The 27500-nt window shown below is 50.8% G+C and overlaps 2 protein-coding genes and 1 long non-coding RNA gene across 4 annotated transcripts in view; 1 reads left to right on the top strand and 2 right to left on the bottom strand.

Annotated features, from left to right (window-relative positions):
• The window catches only part of LOC146575140 (uncharacterized), a 4047-nt gene extending 1450 nt beyond the window's left edge, over positions 1-2597 (bottom strand). Inside the window, exon 1 of the long non-coding RNA XR_014892534.1 lies at positions 1-2597. This exon is cut by the window's left edge and continues 518 nt beyond it. This is a non-coding gene — a long non-coding RNA (uncharacterized LOC146575140).
• The window catches only part of rnf123 (ring finger protein 123), a 107149-nt gene that overhangs the window by 43068 nt on the left and 36581 nt on the right, over positions 1-27500 (top strand). The window contains exons 35-36 of the mRNA XM_085275351.1: positions 1036-1120; positions 22933-23156. Coding sequence (XP_085131477.1) covers positions 1036-1120; positions 22933-23156 — 309 coding nt within the window. The remainder of the gene's footprint in view (positions 1-1035; positions 1121-22932; positions 23157-27500) is intronic.
• Positions 6506-20499, bottom strand: amigo3 (adhesion molecule with Ig-like domain 3). 2 transcript variants are annotated; one of them, XM_085275348.1, is made up of 2 exons: positions 18298-20499; positions 6506-7464 (listed from the first exon to the last, which is right to left on the bottom strand). In XM_085275348.1, the coding sequence occupies exons 1-2, from the start codon at positions 19702-19704 to the stop codon at positions 7324-7326; spliced, it is 1548 nt and encodes a 515-aa protein (XP_085131474.1). In that variant the 5' UTR covers positions 19705-20499; the 3' UTR covers positions 6506-7323. The 2 variants fall into 2 exon arrangements, with proteins under 2 accessions (XP_085131474.1, XP_085131475.1); XM_085275349.1 differs by lacking the exon at positions 6506-7464 and adding an exon at positions 8167-8288.

Here is a 27500-nt window from a genome sequence, read left to right as displayed (position 1 = left end):
CTACATCCTGCTTCCTGACAGAAATAGGTTTTTACCTTCAGCAGAAGCGTCAGCGTCCATCAGCAGGAGGACAATAACCACGTGTGGTTTCCTGCCTATTTAATTGGTTCTTCCAGCTGTTGGCTCGCTGTGAGTTCGTGTGATTCATTGATGGCGCTCAGCGGGAGGCCCTCACGCTCCTCCTGATGGAAACGTCGCTGTGCCATAACAGGAGCGGCGTGCTGTAACCTCACCTTTTCAAAAATAAACGTTTAACTCTGCTTTAGCCCAGCTGATTATTTCACTCCTGTTATCATCACTGCTGTGAGCTGATTGGACCTCAGCAACATCCTCACTCGCTCCGCCCACACAGCCACCGTGTTTATAGGGAGGTCATCGCCTCCTTTAACTGTGTGTGTGTGTGTGTTGTGGGGGTGGGACGCAGGGTACACCTGCACAGGTCACCCGTCTGTCGCAGCGCTGATGATTTATAGTTGGAGCCGACTGGAAGCAGCCTTCTTATTACCACCTGATAATGATAATGACACCTTTCCAGGTTATTTCTGGGATAATTTAATTGCAGGTGTGCGCGCGCCTCGCCGAGGCCTCCAATCAGGTGTGTGGGCCGGCTCTGATGGCAGGATCCAAGTAATACTGATCAGCAGCCCGTCTCTGCTTTAGACGCTCTGAAATATGATGACAGTGACCTGATCCATCAAACACCTGCAGGCCTGATCACACCTGCGTGCTGCTTTCATGCACGCAGGTGTGATCCAGAGCTCCGCCTGAACTCCGTCCGACCAGGACGTGCGAGGAGCACGAGGTTTAAAGGTTTAAAGAGTGTGAATGACAGACGGCAACAACTAAAAACATGGAGCGTGTTAGTGAGAACACGTGATGTCACGCTCTGTGAAAGGAGGGAGCTCAACGCATCACAGGCCAGGATCACTGATATTAGGGTTATGGGAATAACAATGAGAGACACGCCCCCTCAGCGTCCATCATCCGGTCGGATTCGCAGTCGTGCCACTCTGATGAACTCTGTTCCTCCTGCAGGGCTGGAGAGCGTGGACCACTACCCCATCCTGGTGGCTGTTACCGGCATCCTGGTTCGGATCCTGGTGGACGGAGACCGGCAGGGGTAAGACCTCCTCTCTGGTTCTGGCTCTGCTGGTTAGGGTCAGCCGGGGGCTCGGGCCACGGCTGCTTCTGCGTGTGTGTGCACCACTGACTTTTCAAATTAAGAGCCCTGTATGTGAGTAACTGCTTGGTGTTGGATCCTGTGTGTGAAACACTGTGTTCTAATGTGAGCTTGATAGCAGTCACATGATGCTCAGGCCTCCTGACCTCTGACCTCTGAGCTGCTGACTAATCCATACGTGGCTCGGGGTCACAGTCAGTGATCGATAATAGTGATTGGTAAATGTCCCCAATCATCTCCTGACTGACTGCTGATGTCATCAGAGAAACCAGGCGGCGCTGGTGATGCAGGTGTGACGTCCACGTGGTTTTCATCATATTACTTCAGTAAGCAGAGCTCCTCCCACTGAAGCTAAAGCTCAGGTTTAACTCATGAAGGCTCAGGTGTGTCGGTCTCCTCAGGTGTTTGAGCAGGTAAACTGCTTCTCCGAGCTCAGTTTGGAACAAACTCATAACGCGAGGTTGTCGTCACTCTGCTGTTTATGGAGGACGGATGGAGTCGAGCTTACCTGCCGTGAGACGTCTGCTCTGCTGCCCAGGAAGCTCCACCCGAGCGTGACCGCGCAGCTGTTTGTTCAACCCTGCCCACCTGGGGCGTCACAAAAATGAGTTGTTTACAGTTCACGGTGGGGCGAGCGAGGCAGCCTGTAAGCGTGACGCTCAGGTGTGCAGGGGGACACGTCCAAATGACCTCCAACGCTCAGCACGCCTCCGTGACGCCGCGGCTGAAATAAGAAGCTTAGTGTGAATCCAGGAAACCCTCCTCACTCTGAGCACCTGGCCCCGCCTCTCAGCACAGTGTCCAATCACTGGGTGTGCTTGGTTTTGATTGGCAGGTGCTGGCAGGGAGCCTGTGGCGCCGTTATCGGGGCTGTTCTGATGTGTCAGCGTTTTCCTGATGAACTGCAGGTCAAAGTGACGGCGGCGGGTTGCAAGCAGGAAGCTCACCGCTGAACGTACAGTCTAAGACGAGCCGACGCTGAAAGGCGGGACTTCCTGTTTGCCTGGCGTGAAGCTGTGGGAGTCAGAGGTGTGATCTGTGAAGTTTTGGCGTTTTTGAGGCCTGATGAATGAATCCAGGTCACACTCGTTTGAAGTGCCGCTCAGACGCTCGCTGAGCTCGAATCAGCCGTGAACTTACTTCCTGTCTTCCCTCTTCATTTGCACGCCGCCCTCCTTCTGTCACCTCCCCCATCTTTATGTAACACTTCACTTTGTGTTGTTTTCACATCAAAGGTAACGCCGTGTTTTTAACAGGAATTATCATCTTCCTCTCTGCGCCGCCGCAGCGCGCTGAGTTATTTGTGTCTGTTATTTGCTGCTCAGCGCTCTGACAGGCGCGCTGCACCTGCAGGCGCTGCTCAGGGCGCAGTACTGCAGACGCGTCTGCATCTGTGTTTTTAGGTCAAGGTAAAGCAGAGACGAGGTCGGCGTGAACCCCGCTTCCTGTAAGCTTCCTCGGACGGAGCGTCTCCAGGTGGAGTCGTGACTGTAACTTTGATAAGTGGTTGGAGATGGATGAGGTTTGCAGAGTGTTGGGAGCTTGCAGTGATGGAGACCGCAGGAAGGCTTAGTGCCCGTTAATGGACTCTGAGAAACGAATAAAGGCATTAGCGTTGTCTGCAGGGGGCGGGGCCGGCTCCTGCCTGGCGAGGTGGAGGGAAACGGGGGATGTCCTCAGCCTGTTTAAAGCCTGGACAGGCCCCTCCCCTGTCACTTTGAATGAAATGTAATAAGAGCGAGTCTGAAAGGAAGTGCGGTGCAGAGGAGCTCTCATTAAGGAGACATCGATCCGATATTTGGATCGGTCCGGTCCTGACTCAGGACGCCGGGTCAGGCGTCGCTGTCCTGTGGTCACACAGCTGGAGGTTCATCAGCTGGTTAATGTCGCCTCCTCCTGCTCCATCTGTGAGGAGCATCGATGCCGTCACAGGTGTGTGAGCAGTGTGTCCTGATTTATGACATGAACCATCACTGACTTTTACTTTCCACAATAAAACACACCTCTCAGCTTTTATTTTGAAGAGCTGGACGTAAACGTGCCTGCAGGCTGTAAATAAACCACAGAAAGGTTCACACATGTTTCTCAGCATGTTTGACGGATGTTTGTTCATTAAGAATGATTTAACACTGTTCAGAGGACAGAATCAAATATTGATCTGATGCTGATACAAGCGTTGGTATCAGACTGACATTCGTCCACCGGCTGCGCCTCCAGAAAGAGTAAAAGGTTGTGGTGCTTTTGGACGTCAGAGCAGGAAGAAACAGCTGAGCTTACAGCCGTTAAACACAGAGACGCATTAGAAACTGTCCCGTTTTTAGCGATGCTCTGAGTGGAGCTGGAAGAGTGCCAGTCGCTGACTCGTTAAAGCAAAGAAGGCTTCAGCTGCTGAGCCTCTGCTTCACTCGGCCCTGAGCCCATGAAGGCCTGTCCTTCACCTCGCTGCTCCCATCACAGCGTCCGCATTCTAATGGTGGCTGTGTGCGCTCGAGCAGCTGACACGCCACATCCCATCGATGTTTCCGTCCATTAATGCAGGGTCCTCGCCCCAGCACAGATGTGTCAAACATGTGGCCCCGGGCCCAGAACAGAGGTGCAGCGTGCTGTGACATGTTTTGTTACATGGGAGACATCTGGAGATGTTTGCAGCGAGAGCTCGGACTTCCACCATGCTGGCTTCTCCTCATTGGCTCCCTGTGGGGGGCCTGGTTCTGGCGGAGGCTTCTTCCTGATAAGAGTTTTTCCTTTCCACTGTCACCAAGCGTGTGCTCACATGTCATCTGATTGTTGGGGTTTGTCTGCAGGGTCCGCACTGTTAGGTTTTGTATTGTTGATTGCCATTTATGCTTAGAAATATCTACTTATATATGCTTAGAGTTTTATATTAGTTGTAGATTGGTAGAGGTTTGATCCTTGATAGTCTGCAAACTTTGTGTGCATTAGAGAGCACTCTGGGAGCATGGGAGAGGTCGTACCTTGTCTTATTGTTTTATGGTAGGATTAACGTAGCTACGTCTGTTCTAGTCTAAGTGCTTTAACTGCTGGACTTCCTCACCGTGTTATCTAGGGTGAGACTACCCTCTTCCTGACCAAGGATGTTTGCTTTTGTGCTTTCATGTTATAGGACCCTTTGATCAGCAGTAACACACACACACAAGGTACTCTTTGTGTGTATGTAGACATCATATGTTAATGACCCTATGCATATTCACGTAACCTCAATAAAAGAGCAGTGTTACGGGGGAACAGACGAGAGCAACTGGGGTCAAGCGAAGGAACGGCGTCTGTCCGGTTCTCTCCCGTGCACGAGAAACATGAAGAACTTTGCCTACTTCGTGTCTTGCTTGCGGTGTAATTATATTGTCTTCAACATTCCAGCGAATAGGTTCAAGCTACAAACCTATCACGCACCTACAGCATAAACATATTTACTTATAAAAGCAGTGACAGCCTTTAAGGTTGAAGCATGAACAGCAGGCGTAATCCTGGCGTGTTTGGAAAGACAAGCGTCCTGTTTTCATTTGTTTAATGATGTTTGTTCTTCTTGCCGTCGCCTGAAGCCACCCCCCCCCCCCCCCCCCACACACACACACACACAGGATCTCCATAAAGGCAGCGCTGCTGCTGTGATTGATCGTGCTCGACTTGTGTGGACTATGAGCCTCATCACTGCCCACACACACACTCCCCCCACCCTGTGTTCACATCAGAGCTATTAACAGCCCCCCCTCCGTGCTCCATTGTGCAGAAAATCAGTGGTGCTAATTGTTGTCCATTAGCTCTGGCTGAGAGGGATCAGCAGCAGCTTGCAGCCTCCTGCAGATTAGATTGAGACCGAGGCTAATTAGCTTAGCAGCTGTGGAGCCTGAGAGGCCTGCACCGCGCTCTGGGATGGAGCTTCTTTTTTCCAGCCTGCAGAGATTTGCGCTGCTCGCTAAAAACAGGCTGAGCAGCTGGGTCAGCTTTGAGGTGACGGCGTGACTCGATACCACGGGGAAGACTTTGACCCCAAAAGTAATGATGAAGAAGATGAACGTGTTCTTTTCCAATTAGAAGTTAAGAGTAAACAAAATAAGAGCTTAAGACTGAAATGAATAAAAGCTCTTCACAGATTTGAAGGTGAAATGTATTTTAGACCAAAGGGTACGGCAAACAGCACGACGATGGCAAACAGCACGACGATGGCTAACAGCACGACGATGGCAAACAGCACGACGATGGCAAACAGCACGACGATGGCAAACAGCACGACGATGGCAAACAGCACGACGATGGCAAACAGCACGACGATGGCAAACAGCACGACGATGGCTAACAGCACGACGATGGCAAACAGCACGACGATGGCTAACAGCACGACGATGGCAAACAGCACGACGATGGCAAACAGCACGACGATGGCTAACAGCACGACGATGGCTAACACATGGAAACCATTTCGTTATTGCCGAGAGCGTTATGGTAACGTGTGCTGTGAGTTAGCCGTTAGCTAAAACTGACCTCACAGCTGCTCCAACGCAGCCAGAAACACATGAAGCCGGAAGCGTGCAGCTCTTTGGTCCTCAGCTCTTCAGGCCTGAAACCGTCCGATTGGTCCTCCACTCCCCTCCTGGTCCACGCGTCCGTAATCTGCTCTGTCACGGCTCGATCTCCCGCTGAGCTCCAATTCATCTTTATCCAACTACTGTCCGCTAGCTGCTACGTTAATGATAACAGATGGCTAATGCTAGCGTGTGCACCGGCCTGGTTTCTGACGACCCTCCAGTTTGTGCACTGGGGCCGATCAGCCCATGTTTTTATGGTGAATCATGTTTCCTGTGAAACGGAGTGAGTGCAGCCTGGATCTGATGGTCATCAATGTCTCTTCTCTCAGGGTCGAGTGAAAGCGTTTCACTGAAGCTTAGGTTTCTGGGGTTCCTAGTAAAGTGAATATCACGTCACGCCCAGCTGTACTTACAGTTGTGGCGAGCAAGTGTTCGCGCTCACAGTCGGGCAGTTCACCGCCACACGCCAGCATCCCTGCCGTTCATCTCCACGCTGCACTCAGACCTGCACGCCTCCGTAAACCTGACCTCCATCCGAAGGGCTGAACTTGTCTTGTTGATGCTGTGTGAACAAAGCGTAGCGTACACCTCGTGACACGGGCGTGCAGGCGCGTCATTGTAGCAGTGCAGAGTGGCGACGCCGGCTGTTCCGGAGAACGCTGCGGGGAGTCACCTGATGATGATGACGTCTTAAACAGAGCATGCTCAGAGCGTGAAACTGAAAGCAGCACGATCAGAGACTCAAACAGCAGCTGAACGTCTTTAATAAACACACGGCACACACAGACTTTATTGTCACGTTTTACTGAACATCACGTACGGCGCTCTCCGGGGAACCGCCATCACAGACATGGTGAGGTCAGGCTTTAATTTCTCCAGCAAACAAAGACGTGTTTATATTTGCAAACAACATGTGAAACAACGAATGTAAAAACCCTCCATGCTGCTCACGCTCACGAGCCCCAGATCAGTCGCCTAAAGCGCTTCGTACTGTAAGGTGAAGACCTACGATAAACAGAGAAACTCCAACAATCAGACCACGCCCCCATGGAGCAAGCGCTTTGGCAACAGTGGGAAGGAAAAACTCCCCTTTAACAGGAAGAGCCCAGTTATCAGCATTTAGTTTCGTGGCAGTTCTGTCACACCGAGCGTGCCTGTTCATCTTTAGTGTGACTCTCAGAGCTGTGAATACTTTACGGTGAGCATTCACTTCCCAGCATGCACTGCTTTGAGGCTGTGATTCGTCTGTGTTGGATAGTGTAGTGTTAAGACCACACACCTTTGGAGCAAGTTTGATTCCCTCCCAGTATCCAGTGAGGGTCCTGGCTCGGCCCCCATGCCAAACACCAAGCCTGGAATGGCGCGGCTACGTCTGCAGCCCGTCCGCAGCTCGGTCACGTCATCTGTGTGATTGTGTACGTGACCAATAAAGCAGTTTCTTGTGTTTTTGAAAGCATGCGGGTGACACGACACAGAGGTCCGACCTAAATGGAAGAACCAGGATTACAGCATCGGCTTTTTTCTGCGTCAGCTGACGTGAACGATGATGTGAAAACGTGCTTGTAGTTCTTAAACATCTAAACACGGTGTTCAAGACCCTCAGATGAGTCGCTCGTCGGTGCATCTGCGCGTACGTGCGTGTCGTTGCTCTGAAGCGTGCTTCTTGTCCTTCCCGTGGTCACGTGTCAGCGTGGAAATGAGGCTGGAAGGAGGCCGCGTGGCCCCGACAGAGGAGAAGATCTGAGGACGAAAAGAGGAGGAGACATTTTATCACTTTAAGGTTATCACACAGGGCCTGAACAGTTCACCCACAGAGCGCACACACCTGAGCCTGAACAGCCACGCCTACAGGGTTTTGACTCAAACCGCCCTTCACTTCTTATTTTTACAAGCCTGTGGGAAATACGTGCAGTCGTTTATTGCAGACACAAGCAAATGCAGAATGTTAGGCAAAGACAGAGTTCGGCTCTCTGGGGGGGGCTCTGAGCGGCTCTCTGGGGGGGGCTCTGAGCGGCTCTCTGGGGGGGGCTCTGGCGGGGTCTCTGGGGGTCTTCAGGAACTGTTCTTCAGGCTCCCTGAAGGACTCTCATGCTGTTCTGTCAGGATGATCCCACACTGCTTCAGTGATGTGGAGCTCTGTGTGTTTCTATCCACGTGTGCTTTGATGCACTGACTGTGTGTTTGGATCTTTGTCATGCTGAAACAAGCTGCTGTTTCCAGATGTTCCTGGCTGGTGGATCAGACTCTGATAGTTCATCAGTTTATCAAAGGTCTCCAACAGCACTGAAACCATGACAGAGCCTCCACCGTGCCGCCTCCTGACCTCCTCGTACACACTGACCGTGATGTGGATCCATCGTCCAGTTCTCGTGTCATTTTCAGACCTCTGCCTTCCCTCCCGTGTCCCCTCGTTAAGAACGTCTTCCTGACAGCCGTCCTTCACTGATCGTCTCTGATGAGACTTCAGTGAGCAGCAGATGATCAGCTGAAGGTCCAGATCGTCTCTCAGGTCCTGTGTCGGGTCTTTCTGATCCAGTTTACCTGCCGTAGAGTTTGGGAATCACCTCGTTGGAGCAAAAATACAATTTGATGTTACACTGTGTTTTCTTTGGGATTTTACACAGATTGAATAAAAACATGGAAACAAGTGAAGCGTGTGTGTGACGGGCGAACAAAGAGCCTGCAGGAACCGTTTAAACGCTGTTATGTGCAGACAAACACTGGTGCATCGTAGAGTGAGGAGAACCTTTGATCAGCGCTGTAGTCCAGCGTGATAACAGCCGACCTGCAGACGTGCTCGGTGATCCTGACTGTGACAGCACACTTTGAAAGAGGCTCCGTGTGCTCTCATCAAGCCAGGAAGAAAAGCCTTTCCTCCGACACATGAACTAAACAGAAGCTCGTCTTCATACCTCTGGTCTATGTCCTCTGCAATGTTCCCTCTAAGCTGCGCGCGTGCACGATTGCGCACTGCTGGCACGTCTGTGCCCACAAAAAAAACAAATCTAAGCTGAATTAAAATTAAACTTTATCAATTCTGTTTTGCAGTGTTAGTCAGTGACTGGCTGCTCCCGTACGGGATCAGAACGATGTCGCCTCATCCCACAGTCCAGCCAATCACGCGATTCACATTCGTATATACGCAGCTAATCAACGTGGTTGACGTTTATAAGGAAAACGCTCGAAAGCCTGTGAGCAAAAACCAAACGCCGCCCTTTCCTATTGGTGGAAAAATGTACCATGTGGACCAATCAAAAAATGATATGGCTACATGGCATTTAGTTATTTAGGGAGGGGGACGTTTTAGGAGTGACGGCGTGTTTGAGATGTGAGACATTTGTGACGTTTAGCACAAATCTTGTGTAGTTAGTGTGTAGTCAGTGTGTAGTCAGTGTGTAGTCAGTGTGTAGTCAGTGTGTAGTCAGTGTGTAGTTAGTGTGTAGTCAGTGTGTAGTCAGTGTGTAGTTAGTGTGTAGTCAGTGTGTAGTCAGTGTGTAGTTAGTGTGTAGTCAGTGTGTAGTGTAGTCAGTGTGTAGTCAGTGTGTAGTTAGTGTGTAGTCAGTGTGTAGTTAGTGTGTAGTCAGTGTGTAGTTAGTGTGTAGTCAGTGTGTAGTCAGTGTGTAGTTAGTGTGTAGTGTAGTCAGTAGTTTTGTTGTGTGTGTCAGAACAATGAGGCGCCTGCTGAGTGTTACAGGTGTTACAGCAGTGACACATCTGCTGCTGTCAGGCCTGCAGGTATCAGGCTTTTGTTCTCCTTCATCTCATAGTGGACACAAATTATTTTTGGAGCGGCACAAATAATCTGTGTGGCATCAGATTTGATGCAGAACAGCTGATTGTTCTGTAAATAGTTTGAAATGTTTGTTTAAGAAACGCCTTGGCTGCATTTTCAGGTAAACAGCTGCAAAAATCTTTGTTGTTTACATAACTCAGTTACTTTTTTGAAGAAGTAACTACATAATTAATTACCCAACATTGGTCATTATTTACTGTATTTGCAGACAGAGTTACAGACTCTCTCCCAGACCACAGACTCACAATACAGTCAGAGCTTTATGAAAGAATAAAGAAAGTTGTGTTTTCAAAACTGGAGTTCAAGTTATTTTTCCTTCCAATAGTGTTAACATGCTACACATGGACAAGATCTTTTTTACATTCTCATTGTCAGTGAGCTAAAGCAGTTAATGAAAAGTCGTCTAACATAAACGCTGTAATTTGATTACTTTAATAAACATGTAACTTGGATGATTGGATGCTGGCGTGACCACAGTGCACACGTCTGCTGTCGCTCACAGTGGTCCAAGGGACGCTCAGGGAGTTTGTGTGCTCAGACACATGAAACATTAGAGGGAACTTTGGTCCTCTGCTGGTTAAACTGGTCCGGCCTCGCGCTGACTGGTAACGAGCTGCTCCATCTTCGTGGGGTTTGTCTGTGCCTTAAAAGCGCTCCGGTCTTTGTTTCCTGAGCCGTGTCCCGGATGTTTGGATCTGATGTGTGATGTAAGAAGGAGGCAACATAATCCTGTGAGGGGGGAGGGGATGGGTCTGTAAAAACTACAGGCGTCACATGACATCCAGGAGGAGGGGTCTGCTCCGATGCTGCCCGTGAGGCTCGGACTCTGTCTCCAGGAAATGAACTGGATCCACCATTGGATTGGTTTTATTAACACATGCGACCGGCACCTTTTAAGCATTTCTCTCACTTTACATCCTGACGTGTCAGGCGCTCCGCTGAGCTGATGCCGTCCGTGATTATCCGTGCCTCACGGCGCTGATGAGGAGGCGGGGTTTGGTAGCAGCTCTGAATGAAGGAGCTCAGGGGTCGTTTGCTCGCCCGGGGGCCTGTAATCTGATCTGAAGAGCAGAAACGGGACTCGCATGTTTGGAAGCTCAGCCATGTTCAGATCACGGTTCATCTCCTGATTATTGATGAATATCTGTGATCATCAGCCTGCCAGACGGGTTATTCATCTGATGAACTCGGCTCGAATGTTTTTCCACTTTTGTGTTGTTTCTGCTCTGAGGCTCTCGTGGACTCTGAGGGCTCGCCTGCACATTTAAAGAAATCACATCTTGTGTAATTAAGGCGGTATGAACAGTAAACACAGCCTCTGCAGGGAGTCTGCCCCGGCTGGTCCAACATGGTGGCGTTAGTCCATCAGACCGCCGGTCAGCTGCCTTGTTGGGAAAGCAGCTGAACAGCAGCCACAGGACTGGATTTCCTCTAATAAATCAGTCGTTTGTGACTCTGACAGATGAGCAGAACAGAGCTGCTGTAATGAGCCCCAGGTGCGCTGCTGTTAGTGTACCTGCACCAGCCGGGAACACTGACGCACGAGCGGAGACCTGAGGACGGAGCTGATTGATAAAGTGATCAGAAACTCAGGTGAAACATCTGGATCCATGAATGATTGATGAGGTTCAGGCCGGTTCAGCTGCAGAGCTGGATTCTTCCACGGGGCTTTGATTCACTCTGCCCTCATCAATTTTTCATGGCAGATGTTTTAGGCGAGCCTCAGGAGGAGGAGCCTCAGGTGGGAGCTCGTTCCAGATGGCTGACTGAGGTTACCCTACTGTCGTGTAGATATCGTCATGCCTGCACTCTTGTGTGTTGCTCACAGGAAACACAGCGCACTGCTTCATTCAGGGAACACTCATCGCTTTAGGCTGACTTCCTGTTGTCAGTAGGTGGCGCTGCAGAGCGAAACATCAGCGAGGCCTTTCGCTAAGACGACAAATCAGAGCTGTGTGTTAAAGTGAGGAAACTGGAATCTTGTAATGATGGAGTGAAGGAGGCCGACTGTCTCCTGTCAGCTGGACTCATCCACGGCCGTTAGCTGGGAGCAGATTCGTGTCTGACACATAGAGCTGGGCGATAGAACGATAACGATATGTATCGCGATATAACTTTTACTCGATAGAGAAATTAAGCTATCGCGATAGACCTCGCCGCTCTTGTCCTCAAAAAACAAAAAAAAAAAAAAAAAAAAGGTCAGCCGATCCAAATTAAGTAGCGCAGAGCCGAACCAATCACAGCCGCAGCGTCACGTCGCGTGACTTGTTACGTACAGCACAAGTGCCAAGCCGCACGTGTGTTTGTTTGGGAAGCAGCCAGCGGGTAATGGAGGAAATGAGTGTGCCGACTAGAAAAATCAACCGAGCGTGACCGAAGAGAAAACAGATGATGGTTCCAACGCCGGAGAGATTGTCGAACGGAAGAGCCATAGAAGTTCCGTAGTGTGAAGGTATTTCGGCTATTTCAAGTCTGACAAAAAACAGAGCAGCGTGCACTGTAAATGTGCCGAAAGCAAGTCTGGAAATACAATAAACTGGTGCATGCGTCACACTGTGCGCCACGTTATTGTTTCGGTGAAATGAATTTCTACAATACTGTTAATTCTACTCTCTGCAGTGTTTAAATGCTTACATATACACACAGTTACTGTCCCTCCACACATACGACTCGGTTCTGCTTCTATGCCCCAGCTTTGTTTACTTTTTCCCACCGAGGCTTCTAGACTTCTGATTGGCCAACATTTCTGCACGGTTAGGAATCTAGCGCCACCTGCTGCTTTGGCATGTTCATAGCAGCGTTTTCCTTCATTTCTGCCTTTATGTGTGGACGGGATTATTTTTTAAAACGAAAACGGAAAATCTCCGTTTTCAAAAATACCCGTGTACGTGTGGACGTAGCCTCGGTCTCTGACTGGAAGCGCTGATTCGTCATTCGGCTTTTGTCAGACTAAAGTAACTGTTAAAACTGTTTGAAAAGCTCAGCTATACAACAAGGAGAGATTGAGAATTTCCTTTTAGTTCTCAGTTTATTTGATGTTGACAAAAGTTAGTCAGTTTTGTCTGTTCTTCTGTAAAACAAACTAAGATTTATTTTTAGAATTAATATTTTGTTTCTAAGTGGAATTGACAATTTAGTCTGTTTCATTTGTTCTATTTTGAAACTTAAACGCTTTAGCGGCTGCCTTTTGTGTAGTTTGTAATATTTGCCTTTATTTATCTGAAAAAGTCTCATGTTCCTTAAGTACATCTACCCTGTTGAACTTATTATGGGAAATAAATATTTAAATAAAAACAAGCTGCTGATTATTTCACATTTTCCTTGTGAGCAACGGCACATTTAAATCTTACAAATATAGTTATTTGGCTCATATCGTGATAGATATCGTTATCGCCTGAAATGAAAAAAACATATCGTGATATGAAAAAATCTCATATCGCCCAGCTCTACTGACACAACAAGAATATCCTCCTGTTCACGAGGCTGAGCATTTAAAATAGGGACGTGTAGCACTTCCTGTTTTGCTGCAGCTAATTTCAAGCTCAGAGCTTCAGCTCACCGACGAGTCCAGTCTCAGCGCGAGGCAGTAATTCAGTACAGCTTTATTTAAAAGGCACCACATCAACAGTCACCTCCAGGTGCTTCAACCTGTACCACACCGTGACCGCTCAGCTTTCCTCTCTCAGCAAACGAGGACGTGTTTGTATTTGTATCCAGGATGTGGAAAACTGCTGAAACTACAAACGAGCCCCAACAATCAGACCACGCCCTATGAGCAACACGTTGGTGACAGTGGGCACGAAAAACTCCTTTTAACAGGAAGAAACCTCCAGCCACACCAGGCTCAGGGAGGTTTTCAGATCACAGCGTCGCGTTGCCTGCTGCTTTCTGGCATCTGCACGCCTCGCTTGGCCTCAGCTTTGCAATGCCGCCATGTTTGCCACGGCTAACCCTCCAGAACCGTTGTTGCTGGAGTCCACCATCTGTTCATGATTCACTGCTCATAATAATCCTTCTTTGTCTGATTCTGGGCTGATTTAGCCCCTCCCTCTTTTAGACTGACTTTCTTCTGATTGGCTGTCCCTTATGGAGGTGGGTGGAGCTTGTGTTGTGTAAGCTCTGCCCTGCTGTCACAAAGGCAGCCTGAACTTCAGTGTAACTCCTCGTTCCCCGACGTAAACGCAGCTCAAACAAACTCGGCGATATCCCAGGAAGTCGCAGCAGATCGGGACGTTAGGCTGTGAAGGTGCTGCTAACAACGAGCGCGGGCAGCAGCAGGATGTTTGGTCCTGAGTCTGCTCGCAGAGTTTTGGTGTGTCGTGCTGATCCAGCGAGCTGCTCGGGGCGCCGCCGCCTCACTGAGCGTGAGGGAAGACCTGCTGAATATTTGATGGCTGCTCTGCCTTCAGTGTTACATAAGAGCACCACATCACTGCTGCTCCCACTTACATTAACCCCTGAGTGGGCAGGAGATGCACAGCAGCCAATCTAACCTTCTGATGAGCACTCCACTGCTCATCATCAGCTGATTGGAGCGCTGTGATTGGCTCGTTTCAGTCCCGCCGGCTCTTTCTCGGCCTGCGTGTATCTCACAAACCCCAGCTCAGAGCCTGCAGCGCTGCCCGGTAATGATGAGCTGTGATTGGACCGATTCGTCAAACGGTAGTTAACGCCACCTCCGGTGAGACGTGAAAACGGCGCTTTGGAAGGAAACGATCTTAACTTATTCCACAAAACAATCCTGAGGCTCGGCTGATCCCGGCGGTCCGAGCTGCTCGTTTGGGGTTGTGGTTCCGCCTGCGGCTGGCGTCTGCGGCCTGTGGGAGGATGACGGCGGTGATCTCGTGTGTGTGATGGGATGAATCGGAGCCCGTCTGTGTGGTTCCGCTCGAATGTGTCGAGCTTCTTAATGAAGTGTGAAAACTTCCTGCAGGCTTTGACGGGTGCCATCCGCCCCCCTCCACCTGACTTGCCCGTGGTGCTGGTGAGGTGTGAGCTGATTGGCTGCAGCCAAACGGCCTTTTCTGCGCTCCCTGAAGGACGTGCAGAGCAATCAGCAGCTTCAGCTCGTTTCCTGTTGTGTTGATTTGAAAACAGCGTGAAGAAAATGGTGTGTGTGTGTGTGTGTGGGGGGGCACAGCACACCTTGTGAAGTATAAAGGGGATCATGTAAAGAGTGTGTGACAGGAAAGGCTGACTCTGTCGCTGCTTGTTCAGCCAGGCGGCCGCGCACACCCTGAGAACATGATAACTGAGATGCCTCAGAGGTGGCTCTACCAAAAATCTGAGATGTGTTTGAATATCAAGAGCTTGAGGTCAGAGGTCGCGGTCTCTTGTGAAGAGTTCATGACTGTCCTCGCTCGATACACAGATCTCGGCGCTGCGATCAGCGTCACAGCGCCGCCCAGAGGAAACATTAGGAGAATGATTCTCAACGAGGAGCTGCAGGTCGACCGCGTCACCCAAGGAAAGCTGTCTGCTGATTGGATAAGCCTTCAGCCCCCATCCCGTCACCGGCGACAGGTTTTTCCAACGTTTCTTTAAAGTACCGTAACTCTTGAATGATTTGCGCTGATATTAGAGTCCTTCGGGTAATCCCAAGCACTGCGTCACAGCGGCCCGAAGACGAAGGTTGAGAGAGACGAAGGCGCACAGAAAACTGACGCTTTGTCAGACATCGTTTTTCTTTCTTACAATGATTTTATTTTTGATGTTTTTAGTGTTTTATATAAAAATAAGAGTTGCTGGATGTAAGCCCTGATAACAGGGTTTCATAGAACATTGTTTTATGCCATGTTTATTTCATGTATGACAAACACTGCCCCGCCCTCTTCCAGCACCTGTAAAGCAGGTGTATTTGAGGCTTGCAGGACATGCAGGCAGAGCAGGCTGGGTTTATTATCCACTCAGGAAAATGTTGCATAAAAGGAGCACGAGTGTCAGCAGTGCGATGTAGGCCTTTGGCTACAGACTGAGAGGAAGTGTACCGGGGAAGAAAAGAGATGCCCAAAAACAAACCACAGGGTCAAAGGTCACAAACTTGTTGTTGTTCAGACTGTAAGTCTTGTAATCATGTACAGTCTCTCTTTCTGCCTCTTTGAGTAAAAACTGTAACATTTCAATTCAGTCCTTTTCTGTTACTAATCCTGATTACGCTCACAGTAGAGAAAGAAGCTACCAGATGTGGAAAGACGCAGCAATCCTGAGGACGGGGACAAAAGCTCACAGCTGATTTTATGACACTTTTACAGCTAAAACAACCAAATAATTCCAGGAGGCCTGTTTAACTTTATAAAGGATAAAGCAGCTTCCCCAGAATCCCACTCTGGAGCGATTCTTTGTGTGTGCGTCAGTCTAAGGGCCGACCTGTGGAAGCTCAATAACTCGAAGCTCTGCCAATAAGGAAGCTGCATGAACGACATCATTTCCTGGTTACGTGCAAGCAGAAGGCGCTCGCAGTTTTTAGCAAAAACAAACAATCAGCTTTAAGTTCTCCAGCGTTTACGTCAATCTCGCTTCACCGAGCTTTCTGATTGGCAGAGCGTTTCACCTTATAGATGGTGGTGGGAACAAGCTTCCATACCAACCTCCTCGCTCTTACTCTGAAAGGTCAGCGACTGCTAGCTGGTGCTGCAGAGTCTGGCTTTGATATCATGTAAACAGGGCCAGTGTTGTCCTGTACAGAGACCTGGAGAGCAGCGTGTCACCAGGACACTCAGTCATATAACACTCGTTCCAAGGAGCTGCAGCTCCAGCTGTAACCTGAAGCTTCCCTACTGTGACTACGAGTTTCCATCGGCTCCTCTGCTCGCCACAGAGCGCTGCTGTCGCCTACATGCACACTGGGAATAACGATGCTAATGCTAGTTAGCACGTTTATGATCAGCTGTTGTCGATCGCTCTGACCATCCTCAGATCTTGAGGTCAGCTCGTGATGCTCATCTGTAGTTTAGCCACCCCCCCTACACTCACTCACTCACTCACGCACGCACGCACGCACGCACGCACGCACAGACACTCACGCACGCACGCACGCACACACACACACAGACACTCACTCACTCACGCACGCACGCACGCATGCACACACACACTCTTTAATGACAGTAGGTGCTGCAGGTGTCCCTGTGGGGGCAGCGAGGCTCTGACCTCGGGGTTCGTAGTGACATATTGACGGCTCATGATAAATATTGATCCACGGTCCTGCGGAGGTCTTACCCCACGCCGGCGGGCCGTCCTGCTGTCCCTCTGATCCAGCTTTCAGAGAGTGTTTCCGAGGAGGCGCCACGCTGGCTGGTGATTATGATGGCGGTGGAGACGCCGCTCCAAACTTGGTCAGAGATGTTGTTTAACAAGCAGCTGCAGTGAAGTGTGTCTGTGGCGTCTCTGATTTCACGTGTGAAACATGAGAGCGACTCTGACCACGCCCACACGCTCGCTCTGAAGCGTTTAGATGACTTTGCTGAATGAAATGCTCGCAGCGGCCCTCACACTCACACCTGTACGATCAGGGTTTGTTTTATCTGTAAAATGATCATTTCTGCACGCGATGAAGAGATTTTCAAGGTTTCTGACCAGAATTTTATAAACATTAAGAAAAAACTACTTGAGCAAAAACACCCAATAATAATACAAATAGCTGCTCATTTCTGTGTTTATTCAGACCTGTGTTTTCTGTCTGTGCAGTGGTAAAATAACAGGATGAAAATGGGATGTAAATTAGGGAATTATTAAAAAGAAAACGTGTGTGTATAGAAGTAAAGATGTCTGTATATAAATCTGAATGCGCGCACACACACACACACACTGTGCAGAGGCTGAGTGCTGGTCAGAGACAATAACAGCAGTGAGCTGGGCAGTGCAGATACTCGGGTTTATTAACACACAGATGCAGAGAGGACGACACACAGGAGGAGGAGGAGCAGTGAATATAGTGAGGACAATAACAGAAACACGTCTGTGCTGATTGGCCTGTCGGTAATCACATGACTGAGGCAAAACAAGTTTCACAAAGTTCCAACAATGGCCCCGCCCCCTGAATGAATCATTCCAGCTGATGTTTTTATTTATTCATCTCTATAATTCGTGATCTGACTGATGATGACAGTAACTGAACTCCAGAGTGGAGGGAGACGAGGAGGAGGGGCAGTTTCTATTTTTACTGGCTAAAAGCTGCTCTTCTGTGGCGTCACGCGGTGACAGGGCTACAGTGCGACTGGCTCTACGAACAGAAAGAAGCTGAAAGGCTCTACAAAAGGTCTCTCACCTCTGAGCGAGACAACAAGGCATCGTAAACGTTTGTTAAAGGTACAAGCCGTGCTTAAAGGGACAGCCGTGCGCTCGGGTGCAGTCCGTCCTCGCACCCCGTCATGCTATCTTTGGTTTGAACTCTGCGGCCCGTCACGGTGCGCTGGTTGGGTGCGGCGGGCTCGTCTGCTCTGGAGGGTTTTGGTTAACAGTATCAATCTGTGAAATTGCACTTGGATGTTTTGGATGAAAGCCTCGCCGTGGCCTGTGGGTCCATGCCGGAGTTGTGCTCAGGTGGAGGAGGAGGTGAGGGGGAGTGAGAGGGGAGTGGGGGTGGTGCGTTGCTATGGCATCATGATGGGCGTGTCTGAGAAGACAGACATAATGGAGTCTGTCTCCCCTGCCCTGTGCCGTGGCTGTTGCTCTGCCCCTAGCAGTAACCCTGGCCCCAGGTGTCCCGGCCCTGCCCTCAGCCTGCCATTTTGCTGCTCTCTGATTGGCTCCAGAAACACCACATGCTTGTTGGTACTGACCTTGCGGCCCGGGCCCTCCGTGCTGGCCGGCGGGGTGGGGGTGAGGATGGAGGACTGGGCGCTGCCCGCCCCAGCCTCGTTTCCCAGACTTGGGGTGGCCGTGGCCGGGGGCGGGGCTTTCAGACATGGAGGGCAGCGGCAAGGCGTCAGGTAGAGGTACATGAGCACCAGCACCAGGCTCACCACGCAGCCCAGGAGGGTGGTGAAGCCCGTGTTGAACGGTTCCTGGGGGTCGTTGCTATCCGCCAACACCGTGACGTTGACCTCCCATGTGTCGTTGCGGTGATGCTGCCGGTCCTCCGCCAGACACCAGTAGATCCCGGTGTCCTTCTCGCGTGCCGCCATGATCTCCAGGCTGCCGTTGGAGAACATCTTTAAGGACCCGTTATTCCCCGGGGGCAGCACCGACTCCAAGCTTGGCGACACCCAGAGGAAAGTGATGGCGTGGCCGGAGAGAGTGGTGGCACAGTGCAGCAGCAGCGCTTTCCCCGCCGTCACAGTAACACTCCTCTTCTGGGTCACGGCACTCAGGTTGCACTTCTCCAGGTAGCGTCCATGCTGGAGGAAGCGCACAGTGCCTCTCGGGTTCCCGTAAACCAGACAGACGTGCTCCTGCCTGAAGAAAAGCAGCGACTCAAACTCCTGCTGCTCCCAGGACCGGAACAGGCTGTACATGGGGCACTCGCACCACAGCGAGTTGTTGTGCAAGTAGAGCCCCTTCTGCAGCGAATGGGGCAGGGCCAAAATGTCCTCCAGGGGCAGTTTGGACAGGCGGTTTGAGGACAGGTCCAGCAATGACAGGTGGGGGTGGCTGTGCTTCTGAATGGAAAAGAAGGGGAAGTCTGTGAGGCGGTTGTGGCTCAGATAAGCCTTGCGCAAGTTTGTCAGTCCAGCCAGAGGTCTGCCCTCCACCCGCGAGATCCGGTTATTAAACAGCAGCAGCTCCTCCAACCCTGACAGCTCCTGGAAGTAATGCTCCTCCAGAACACAAAGATGATTGGATGACAGGTCCATGTTTCGGAGCTGAGCTCCGGACGAGTTTCTGAACGCTCCCGGCATGATCGCTGTCAGCTGGTTGTGGGCCAAACGTAACGTCTCCAGTTGAAGAAGTCCTTGGAAGGCGCCGTCCTCCAGCTGCGTGATGTGGTTGTGGCTGAGGTCCAGGGTGACGGTGGAAACCGGCATTTCTCCGGGAACGTGTCTCAGAGTCAGGGTGGTGCAGCTGAAGATGTCTGCGGCGCAAATGCAGCCGCCCGCCCGATAGGAGCCCCGAGACGAGGTGACGGCAGCGTGTACGGGGCTCGGCCGGTGCAGCTGCAGGCATACCAACAGCAGCACAGCAGCCCGCCACGCTGTCGGAGAGTCCACAGCCTGCAGGAATTCCGTGTGACCACCGACGTGCGACATGATGCCACCAGCGTGTGTCCCTTACTTTGAAAGAGCCTCAGTTTGCTGTTCACATCCTTCGTGCGCCGCGATTCATCTCATTTTGGCGTAACATGGTCGACACGTAAACACAGAGCAGGCGGAGGAAGCTTGCTGTTGCTCATAGTGTACGAGTCTGTGCGCGTCCTTCACTCTGAGCCTCTCATCGTCTCCTCTCAGAGCGTGGCTGTGGAGCGCGCTCAGTGTGCCTCCAGGCTGTTTGTTTGGTCTAACTCGGTTAATGTTGTCCACCTGCCAACCCGGCAGACGCCAGGAGAGGAGATGCCTAAATGGGTTATGTGAGGTGGAGGCGTCCCAGCACAGACTCCCTCTGTCAGTGATCCAGGTGTGCTGCGATGTCAGAACACCTGTCCCTGTCGTCCCATTTATCACACAGAAAAGTCAGAAATCACTTCCTGTCTCCTCCTTTCATCCCATATCTGCTCCGTGGGCGTCCTCCTTCAGCTCTGCTCGCTCCGGGAGTTTCCTTTCCGCACTCAGTCTCTGCTGCTGTGACGATGGCGAGCTCCGAGCGCCTCAGTTTGATCCTGGGATCAGACTCTCAGTGAGGTCGGCATCCCGTCTGCTCCACACTCGTCCACCACGCCGCTCTGCTGCTGCCCTGCGCTGTCTCTGGCCGCACTGAGCGCGCTCCTCGCTGCTCCCTCACAGATGTTGCTGTGTGTGTGCAGGTGTGTGTGTCAGTCGCTGCTGCCTCCGTCTCTTGACTGCGCTCGGCTCAGATGTGAGCTTCGTCTGTCGCTTCTGGTGCTTTCCCAGCTCCACCTCTCCTCCTCCTCCACTCTGGATTAACCCTCTCTCTCTCTCTCTCCCCCTGCTCCTCCTCCTGCTCCTCCTCCTCTCTGTTTTTGCTGCTCTGCTGCTTTCCGTCTCTTTTTGTTTCAGGCTCACACTTTGTTTCCGTCTCCTCCCTCCTCCTTGCTCCTCTCTCGGAGGCGCCGTGTGTTTCCTCGGAGGAGCGTGAGGAGCAGTGAGATGAACGCTCCTGTGATTTTACTCACAGAGTCAACAAAAATGATACTATGATCATGGTTTGTGTGATGATCAGGAGGAGGCGGGGCTCCAGCATTTCAATCTATGACACCATGAATACTTTGTGGCTCCTCCCTCCATGAACGCCATCTCCTCCGGGTTGTTCTCAGCCGTGTGTGTGTGTGTGTCCCTGTCTTTTGGTTTTCAGTCACAGTGTGTTTTATGCTGATTTGCTGTCACAGGATTAACATTGCACACACACACACACACACACACACACACACACATTCAGACATGCAGAAACACACGCTCGCGCACACACACGCATGCAGATAAACACAGACACACCAACACACACATGCAGCATGCGCATACACTACAGACACACACACACAGACGTCTGAGCCCGGCGTCTCCGGGTGGCGTGCGTCCTGCCTTTCTGCTGTCGTTGCCCCGCCCTGCAGGAGGACGCAAGCTGATCTCAGCCCAAGGTTAACATGAACACGAGCCCTTGAAGAGCTGAAGCTGACCTCTGACCTCTGACCCTGATCCTACCCTGCTGGACGTCCTGTAACGTCCGACTGAAGCAGCTCCACACAATAAAAACTTTATTAAGTCCAGCAGCAGGTAGAACACGGCGTTCTCTACCACGCACTGCTGTCATTGGTTAGACTGTGACACGTGACTACTGATGTAGTGTTTATTCATCTATACTGAAGCTGCTGAAGGAAGGATGGATGTATTAGAGGTGAAGTTGAGGCTGAAGTCAACGGTGTGAGGCCATGGCTGACTCGGCTGTTCTCCTGACCCTCCCAGACGTCCCGTTTCCTGTGACGTTCCTGTTCATGTGCTCCGTGTATCATTAGTGCCATAGCTCTGAACACGCTGCCCTTTCCTGGTTTATTATTAACGAGGGAACACGATGGACTCAAAACACAGCCGGCGACATTTCCAGCTGAGCTCTGTGACTCAGTTGTGTGGATGACGGCAGCCTACAGGACCGTGGAGGGGGGGCGTGTCGAGAGGCTGAAAAGATAAGGTCACGGGCGGTTTTACAGGGAAATGTCACCATGCTTCCCTCAGAGATCATCCTGTGAGGGACTCTACCCAGTTTGCTCACCGCTGAGCAACGAGCCAACATCTGCATCCAAACAAGAGGGGAAGTGACCGCTTCTGTTTTTCACTTTAAAAGCTTATTTTGGCGCCCTGAGTCACAGCGGCTAGTGCTGCATGTTTGATTCTGCAGATTTTTGCCCCCTGTGAAAAATAAAGCCTCAAATCAGAAGAAGTATTTCACTCCGTGGTATAATTCTCAAACACCTATCAAGCACCTATAAATACCTAAAGCAGGAAATAGCGTGTCACAAATTTAGAAGATCATCATTTAGCCTGGAGAAATAGTTTGCTGCTTTCTTATAAAGCAACCATCTCCAACCTTCCTTTATATCAAACATCCTTGAAAGAGTAGTTGTCAAACAGCTAACAGATCATCTGCAGAGGTTTATTTGAAGAGTTTCAGTCAGGTTTCAGAGCTCATCACAGCACAGAAACAGCTTTAGTGAAGGTTACAAATGATCTTCTTATGGCCTCTGACAGTGGACTCATCTCTGTGCTTGTCCTGCTAGACCTCAGTGCAGCGTTCGATACTGTCGACCATAATATCCTATTAGAGCGATTAGAACATGCTGTAGGTATTACAGGTACTGCACTGCAGTGGTTTGTATCATATCTATCTAATAGACTCCAGTTTGTGCATGTAAATGGAGAGTCCTCTTCACACACTGAGGTTAATTATGGAGTTCCACAGGGTTCAGTGCTAGGACCAATTCTGTTTACATTATACATGCTTCCCTTAGGCAGCATCATTAGAAGACATAGCATACATTTACACTGCTATGCAGATGACACCCAGCTCTATCTGTCCATGAAGCCAGATAACACACACCAATGAGTTAAACTGCAGGAATGTCTTAAAGACATAAAGACCTGGATGGCCGCTAACTTTCTGCTTCTTAGTTCAGATCAAACTGAGGTTATTGTACTCGGCCCTGAAAATCTTAGAAATATGGTATCTAACCAGATTCTTACTCTGGATGGCATTACCTTGGCCTCCAGTAACGCTGTGAGGAACCACAGTGACACACACACACACACACACACACTGTGTGTGTTCACAGCCGCAGGTCTGACCTCAGCCGGTGCTCTCTCTCCTCTCAGGGTATCCCGAGCTGCCGCCGTCCTGCTGTCCGACCCCTGCTTCCAGCTCCACTCCATCCAGCACCTCCTGGGAGAAGGAGGCGAGTCCTCCAGCTCCTCGGCAGCCGTGGCCTCCAGCGTGCGTCCTGCGGTGGGCTCTCTGGGGTCGTCCGTGGCTGCCCCTGTCCCGTCGGCCGCTGGAAACTCGGGATCCTCAGAGCGCAAACACTTCTCCCTGCACGCATGTGAGTAGATGATCTTTGGTGGCTTTGGTGGGCGTGGTTACCAAGGTGGGGAAAATGTGACCGGTGGTAGCTGCAGATTTGTGCTTAGTAGGAAGTGATGTCACACACTGCTGTCATCTCTATGAGACACACTCCAGCCTCCGACCCAGCTGTCAGGGTGCATTGTGGGTAGAGCTACATGTACAGGACAGCTTCAGGCCTGGAGTCAGACCAAACAAACGTGTGCATGCAGTAAATAATTCCCTGTGCTTTTGCTGTCGGGATTACGGTCAGGGTGAGCAGCCAGGGAAAGGGTTACGTCAACTAGATATCCCCACAAGATATGAATATCCGCCGTGTGTGTGTGTGTGTGTGTGTGTGTGTGTGTGTGTGTGTGTGTGTGTGTGTGAGAGTGAATGGGCACCTCCCACACGTGTGAATGCGAGCGTCTTGCTTTGTGGTGGGAGCAGGAAGCTGTCTGCCTGCTGCTGTAATATTCACAATAACAGGTGGAGTATTGGAGTGAGTGTAAACACGCTGATGCCAGCAGCGCTCCAGAGCGAGATCAGCTGGTGCCTCTGATGTGGTCGGAGGTGGAGGCCTTCCTGAATCAGTGTGTGTTTGTCTTCACAGTGATGTGAGATCCTGAAAATAAAAAGATTCCCCCGGTCCTGGTTTCTGCTTCACCATCTGAGTGTGGAGCAGGCTGCAGGGGCCTGTAGCTGTGGGCTCGCTGCTCGTCTGTGATTGGAGATCGGGCTGCAGGGGCAGCTTCTCTTGTGCTGGAGTCTCGTTATGCTGGGCAAACACTGTGCGATTTTTTTCAGTCGCGCGATTCAGCTCCTGCTCAAACTGCACGATTGACTCGCAGGGGTTAGAAGTTCATAGGTCACGATGCAGGTCTCACACTATACGGCCCGATGCTCTGATGCGACCTGAGTGCTCACACTGTGCCTCCATAACATGAAGGTTATAACAGAAGTTCTGTCGCTCTCTCTCCCTCTCTGTCTTTCACTCACACAGACACACCACCACCACCAACTTTGCTAAATTGCTAATGAAAAACATGATCAGGCAGCTGTGATTGAGCAGCATGTAAATCCAACTGTGTGACAAACTGCGGTGACACCCTCACGACCAAGCGATTGATGATCGGGAGCTGGTCGTGAGGTGTTAATCGCGTCTCGTTAACCCACATATACTACACGACGCACGATGAAGTCCAAAACGGTCGCACGACTCAAAAATCGGCTCAAAATGGGCCAAAAATCGCACAGTGTGAGCCCAGCATTACTCGGAGGGCGTGCGAGGACAGAAACACGATGTTTGGTTTGTGCTTTCAGACTGAATCAGCTGGATGCTGCGCCAAGCGTGTGCTTTGGAAACGAGCCTGTAATGTTATTTGGACCTCAGAGTAATTGTGTTTGTGCTGCAGTGGCTTCTGTCATGATCACAGAGCTGTGAGTGCAGCTCAGAGGACAAACACTGCCTCTCGCTGCCACGCTTCATGTTTCAGGCAGCTTTGCTTTGCTCGATGTGCAGCGCTCCGACTCACCGGCCTTCGGGCTGTTTGCTGTGATGTTGGATTACAGCTGATAACTGATAACACTTTTCCTCTCTGCTGTTAGTGAGGCACAGGGTGCTGCAGGGCAGAGACAGAAGGAGAGCAGCAGGAGTGAAGGGGAAGCTTTAAAGATGGCAGTGAGGCCTGCTGTGGCGGTGTGCAGAGCTGCTGAGGGTGAAGTCTGAAGCTAACAGCCTGAGAGCTGGAGGCGCGCTGGCGCTGGAACCTGCAACACGTACGTGAAGGCGGTGTTTCGCTGTCGTCACTGAATCGGCGTGTGACTCTGTGGTAACATCACCCACCTCCTGACATGCAGTCGCAGAAAACGCCTGTGGCCTTATAGTGGAGCTCGCCACAGGGGATGGCCCAGTCGTTGTGACATCCTTATCCGTTGCCACAGCAATGCAGACAGTTTCCATGACCACGATGTGTGTCATCATGTAGAGGATATGTGCCTGGAAGGGAGGTGTCAAAATTAAATATCTGTCCCGAGATTATTGTAGCCAGAAAACATCAAAACGACACCGGGCCTTACCGAGCTCCCATAACCTGATTCTGGAATAACCTGAAATATTCTGGAATAAGGTCAGATACACGAAATAATCGGGATTAACCAGACATAAACACGACAGCCTGAATTGTAAAATAAACTGATACCTGCTGGAGTTAACATGAAGTCCTATAGAAACAGAATCTTTTTAACTGAGATGATGAAACTAGTTTAAACGCGATCACTGATGTCATTTACAGCTCCTCAGTGTGCCACAATGACACGCAGGGTCAGGTTAAAGGTTAAAGGTGCTAATACGTCTCTCAGCTGACAAACACCCTGCACGGCTGTGGGTCACCTCAGAATCAGAGAGACTTTATTTATCCCCACTTAACAAACAACAGAGCAGCACGATGTTGAAGATGAGGACAATAAGAACAGGCGATAAGAGTGAGATAATAAATACACAGTTAATACAGTTTTAAAATTAAAGAGACTGAAAGCTGAATAAATAACTGTAAGTGACTAAAAGAATAAAGTGTCGGTTGTATAAGAAGAGAGTAGTTTATGTTTCTGGTCTCATCGGCTGGAGTTAAAAAGCAGAGCTGCTTTGGGGACAAAGGTGGCGCTCCTCCTCCGCTCAGTCCTGCAGGAAATGCAGCGGAGGCGTCGCCCAGAGGGGAGCCATTGAAATGCGGGGTGAAGAATGTGAGAGGGGTCGCTGATGATTTTGGCTGCCTGTCTGAGGCCTGTTGGCTGAAAACCTGCCAGAGTTCTGACAGGCCAATGACTGTAGAGCACGCTGATGCAGTGCGCTGCAGTCTGTTCCTGTATGAAGGCTGAGGGAGTGGAACCAGCAGGTGATGGAGAAGGTCGTGATGCTTTCCAGGAAGGCGTAGTAAAAAGTCATCATGATGGGGGTGCTGACTCCAAAGGAGTTTCCTAAGGAGGTGTAGCCGTTGGTGGCACCTCCTGAGAATCTCCTCTGTGTTGGCAGAGAATCTCAGGAGGTTGTCAAAGATGGTTCGCAGGTATTTGTGCTCCTCAGCTACCTCCGCTGGCTTCCCGTGGATGGTGGTGGTGACTGAAGCAGCCAGATCCCTCTGCCTGCTCGAGAAGGTCACCACCATCTCTTTGGTTTTGCTCACGTTCAGTTCAAGTTTGAGCTGTCACACTCTACAAACTCCTGCAGAGCGGCCGTGGTGTTGTGAGGGCCTGACAGCAGTGACAGGAGAACTGTGTCGTCAGCATATTTCACCAGGTGACAGAGCAATATCCACAGGATCAGCTGATCATCAGGTGAAATCGGGAGGAAAGTTTAGTGGGCAGGATGTGAGGCTGCAGAGTGTCGAAGGCTGATGAGAAACCAGCAAAGTCTGGTGGAGGAGTCAGGGAGCTCCAGACGTTTGTGGATGCAGTCCAAGATGAAGAGTTTTGCATCATCGACACCTCTGCGTGCACGGTAAGGAAACTGCAGGGTCCATCAGGGGGTCAGTTGCTCTTACAATGTGCTGTTTTATGATCAGGTCAGCCACTAATCAGAAGGTCGGTGGTTCGATCCCAGGCTGCATCCTGGCTGCCAAATATCCTTGGGCAAGATACTAACCCCGTGTTTGCCTACTGGTGGTGGTCAGAGGGCCCGGTGGCGCCAGTGTCCGGCAGCCTCGCCTCTGTCAGTGCGCCCCAGGGTGGCTGTGGCTACAATGTAGCTTGCCATCGCCAGTGTGTGAATGAGTGTGTGAATGGGTGGATGACTGAATGTAGTGTAAAGCGCTTTGGGGTCCTATGGACTAGAAAAGCGCTATACAAATGCAGGCCATTACCATTTACCATGTTGTCCGTCTCAAACCTGGTGTAGAAAGCGTTGAGGTCGTCAGGGAGGGAGGAGGGGTTGCTGCCCTCCACCTCAATGGTTCTGGAGGTGGTGACCGCAGCATTCACAGAGGCCATGGTTTTGAGGCCCTGCCAGGCTGAGTGGAGGTCCCCATGTTTTTATACATGTCCGTGAGCAGCAGCTCAGAGTGGGCGTGGACGTGCCGGTTCACCCTGTGACAGACAATGAGCAGTTCATCACACACCTGCTGAACACCTGAACAAGCAGAACACTGAATGTCTCTGCTCCAGAGCTCAGCGCCCTGAAACAGAAGTACCTGCTGCAAGCTCCTATCGTGACAGAGGCACGGCGCGAACACGCAGAGCAAACAGACGACGACATGAATGAGAGGGTAAACAGGAGGTGATAAAGACGGAGCATCGATGCAGCAGAGGGAGGAGCTGCGTGGACAGCTGCGATGTGCTCGTCTGTCTGTAA

This window comes from Mchenga conophoros, linkage group LG5 (genome assembly GCF_057382185.1).
Source record: "Mchenga conophoros isolate Kocher_MC1m ecotype Shallow Benthic linkage group LG5, M_conophoros_male_GT1.1, whole genome shotgun sequence".
Taxonomy (NCBI): Eukaryota; Metazoa; Chordata; class Actinopteri; order Cichliformes; family Cichlidae; genus Mchenga; species Mchenga conophoros.
Note: the sequence above shows the minus strand (reverse complement) of the source record. Positions and strands in the feature narration are given on the sequence as shown.

Bases quoted from the DNA above. Each gene is read 5' to 3' on its own strand.
- amigo3 (XM_085275348.1), bottom strand. From the start codon at position 19,704: ATGTCGCACGTCGGTGGTCACACGGAATTCCTGCAGGCTGTGGACTCT. The intron at 7,465-18,297 runs GTCAGTACCAAC...TTTCGTCCTCAG, and splicing joins CGGAGGGCCCGGGCCGCAAG to ATCTTCTCCTCTGTCGGGGC.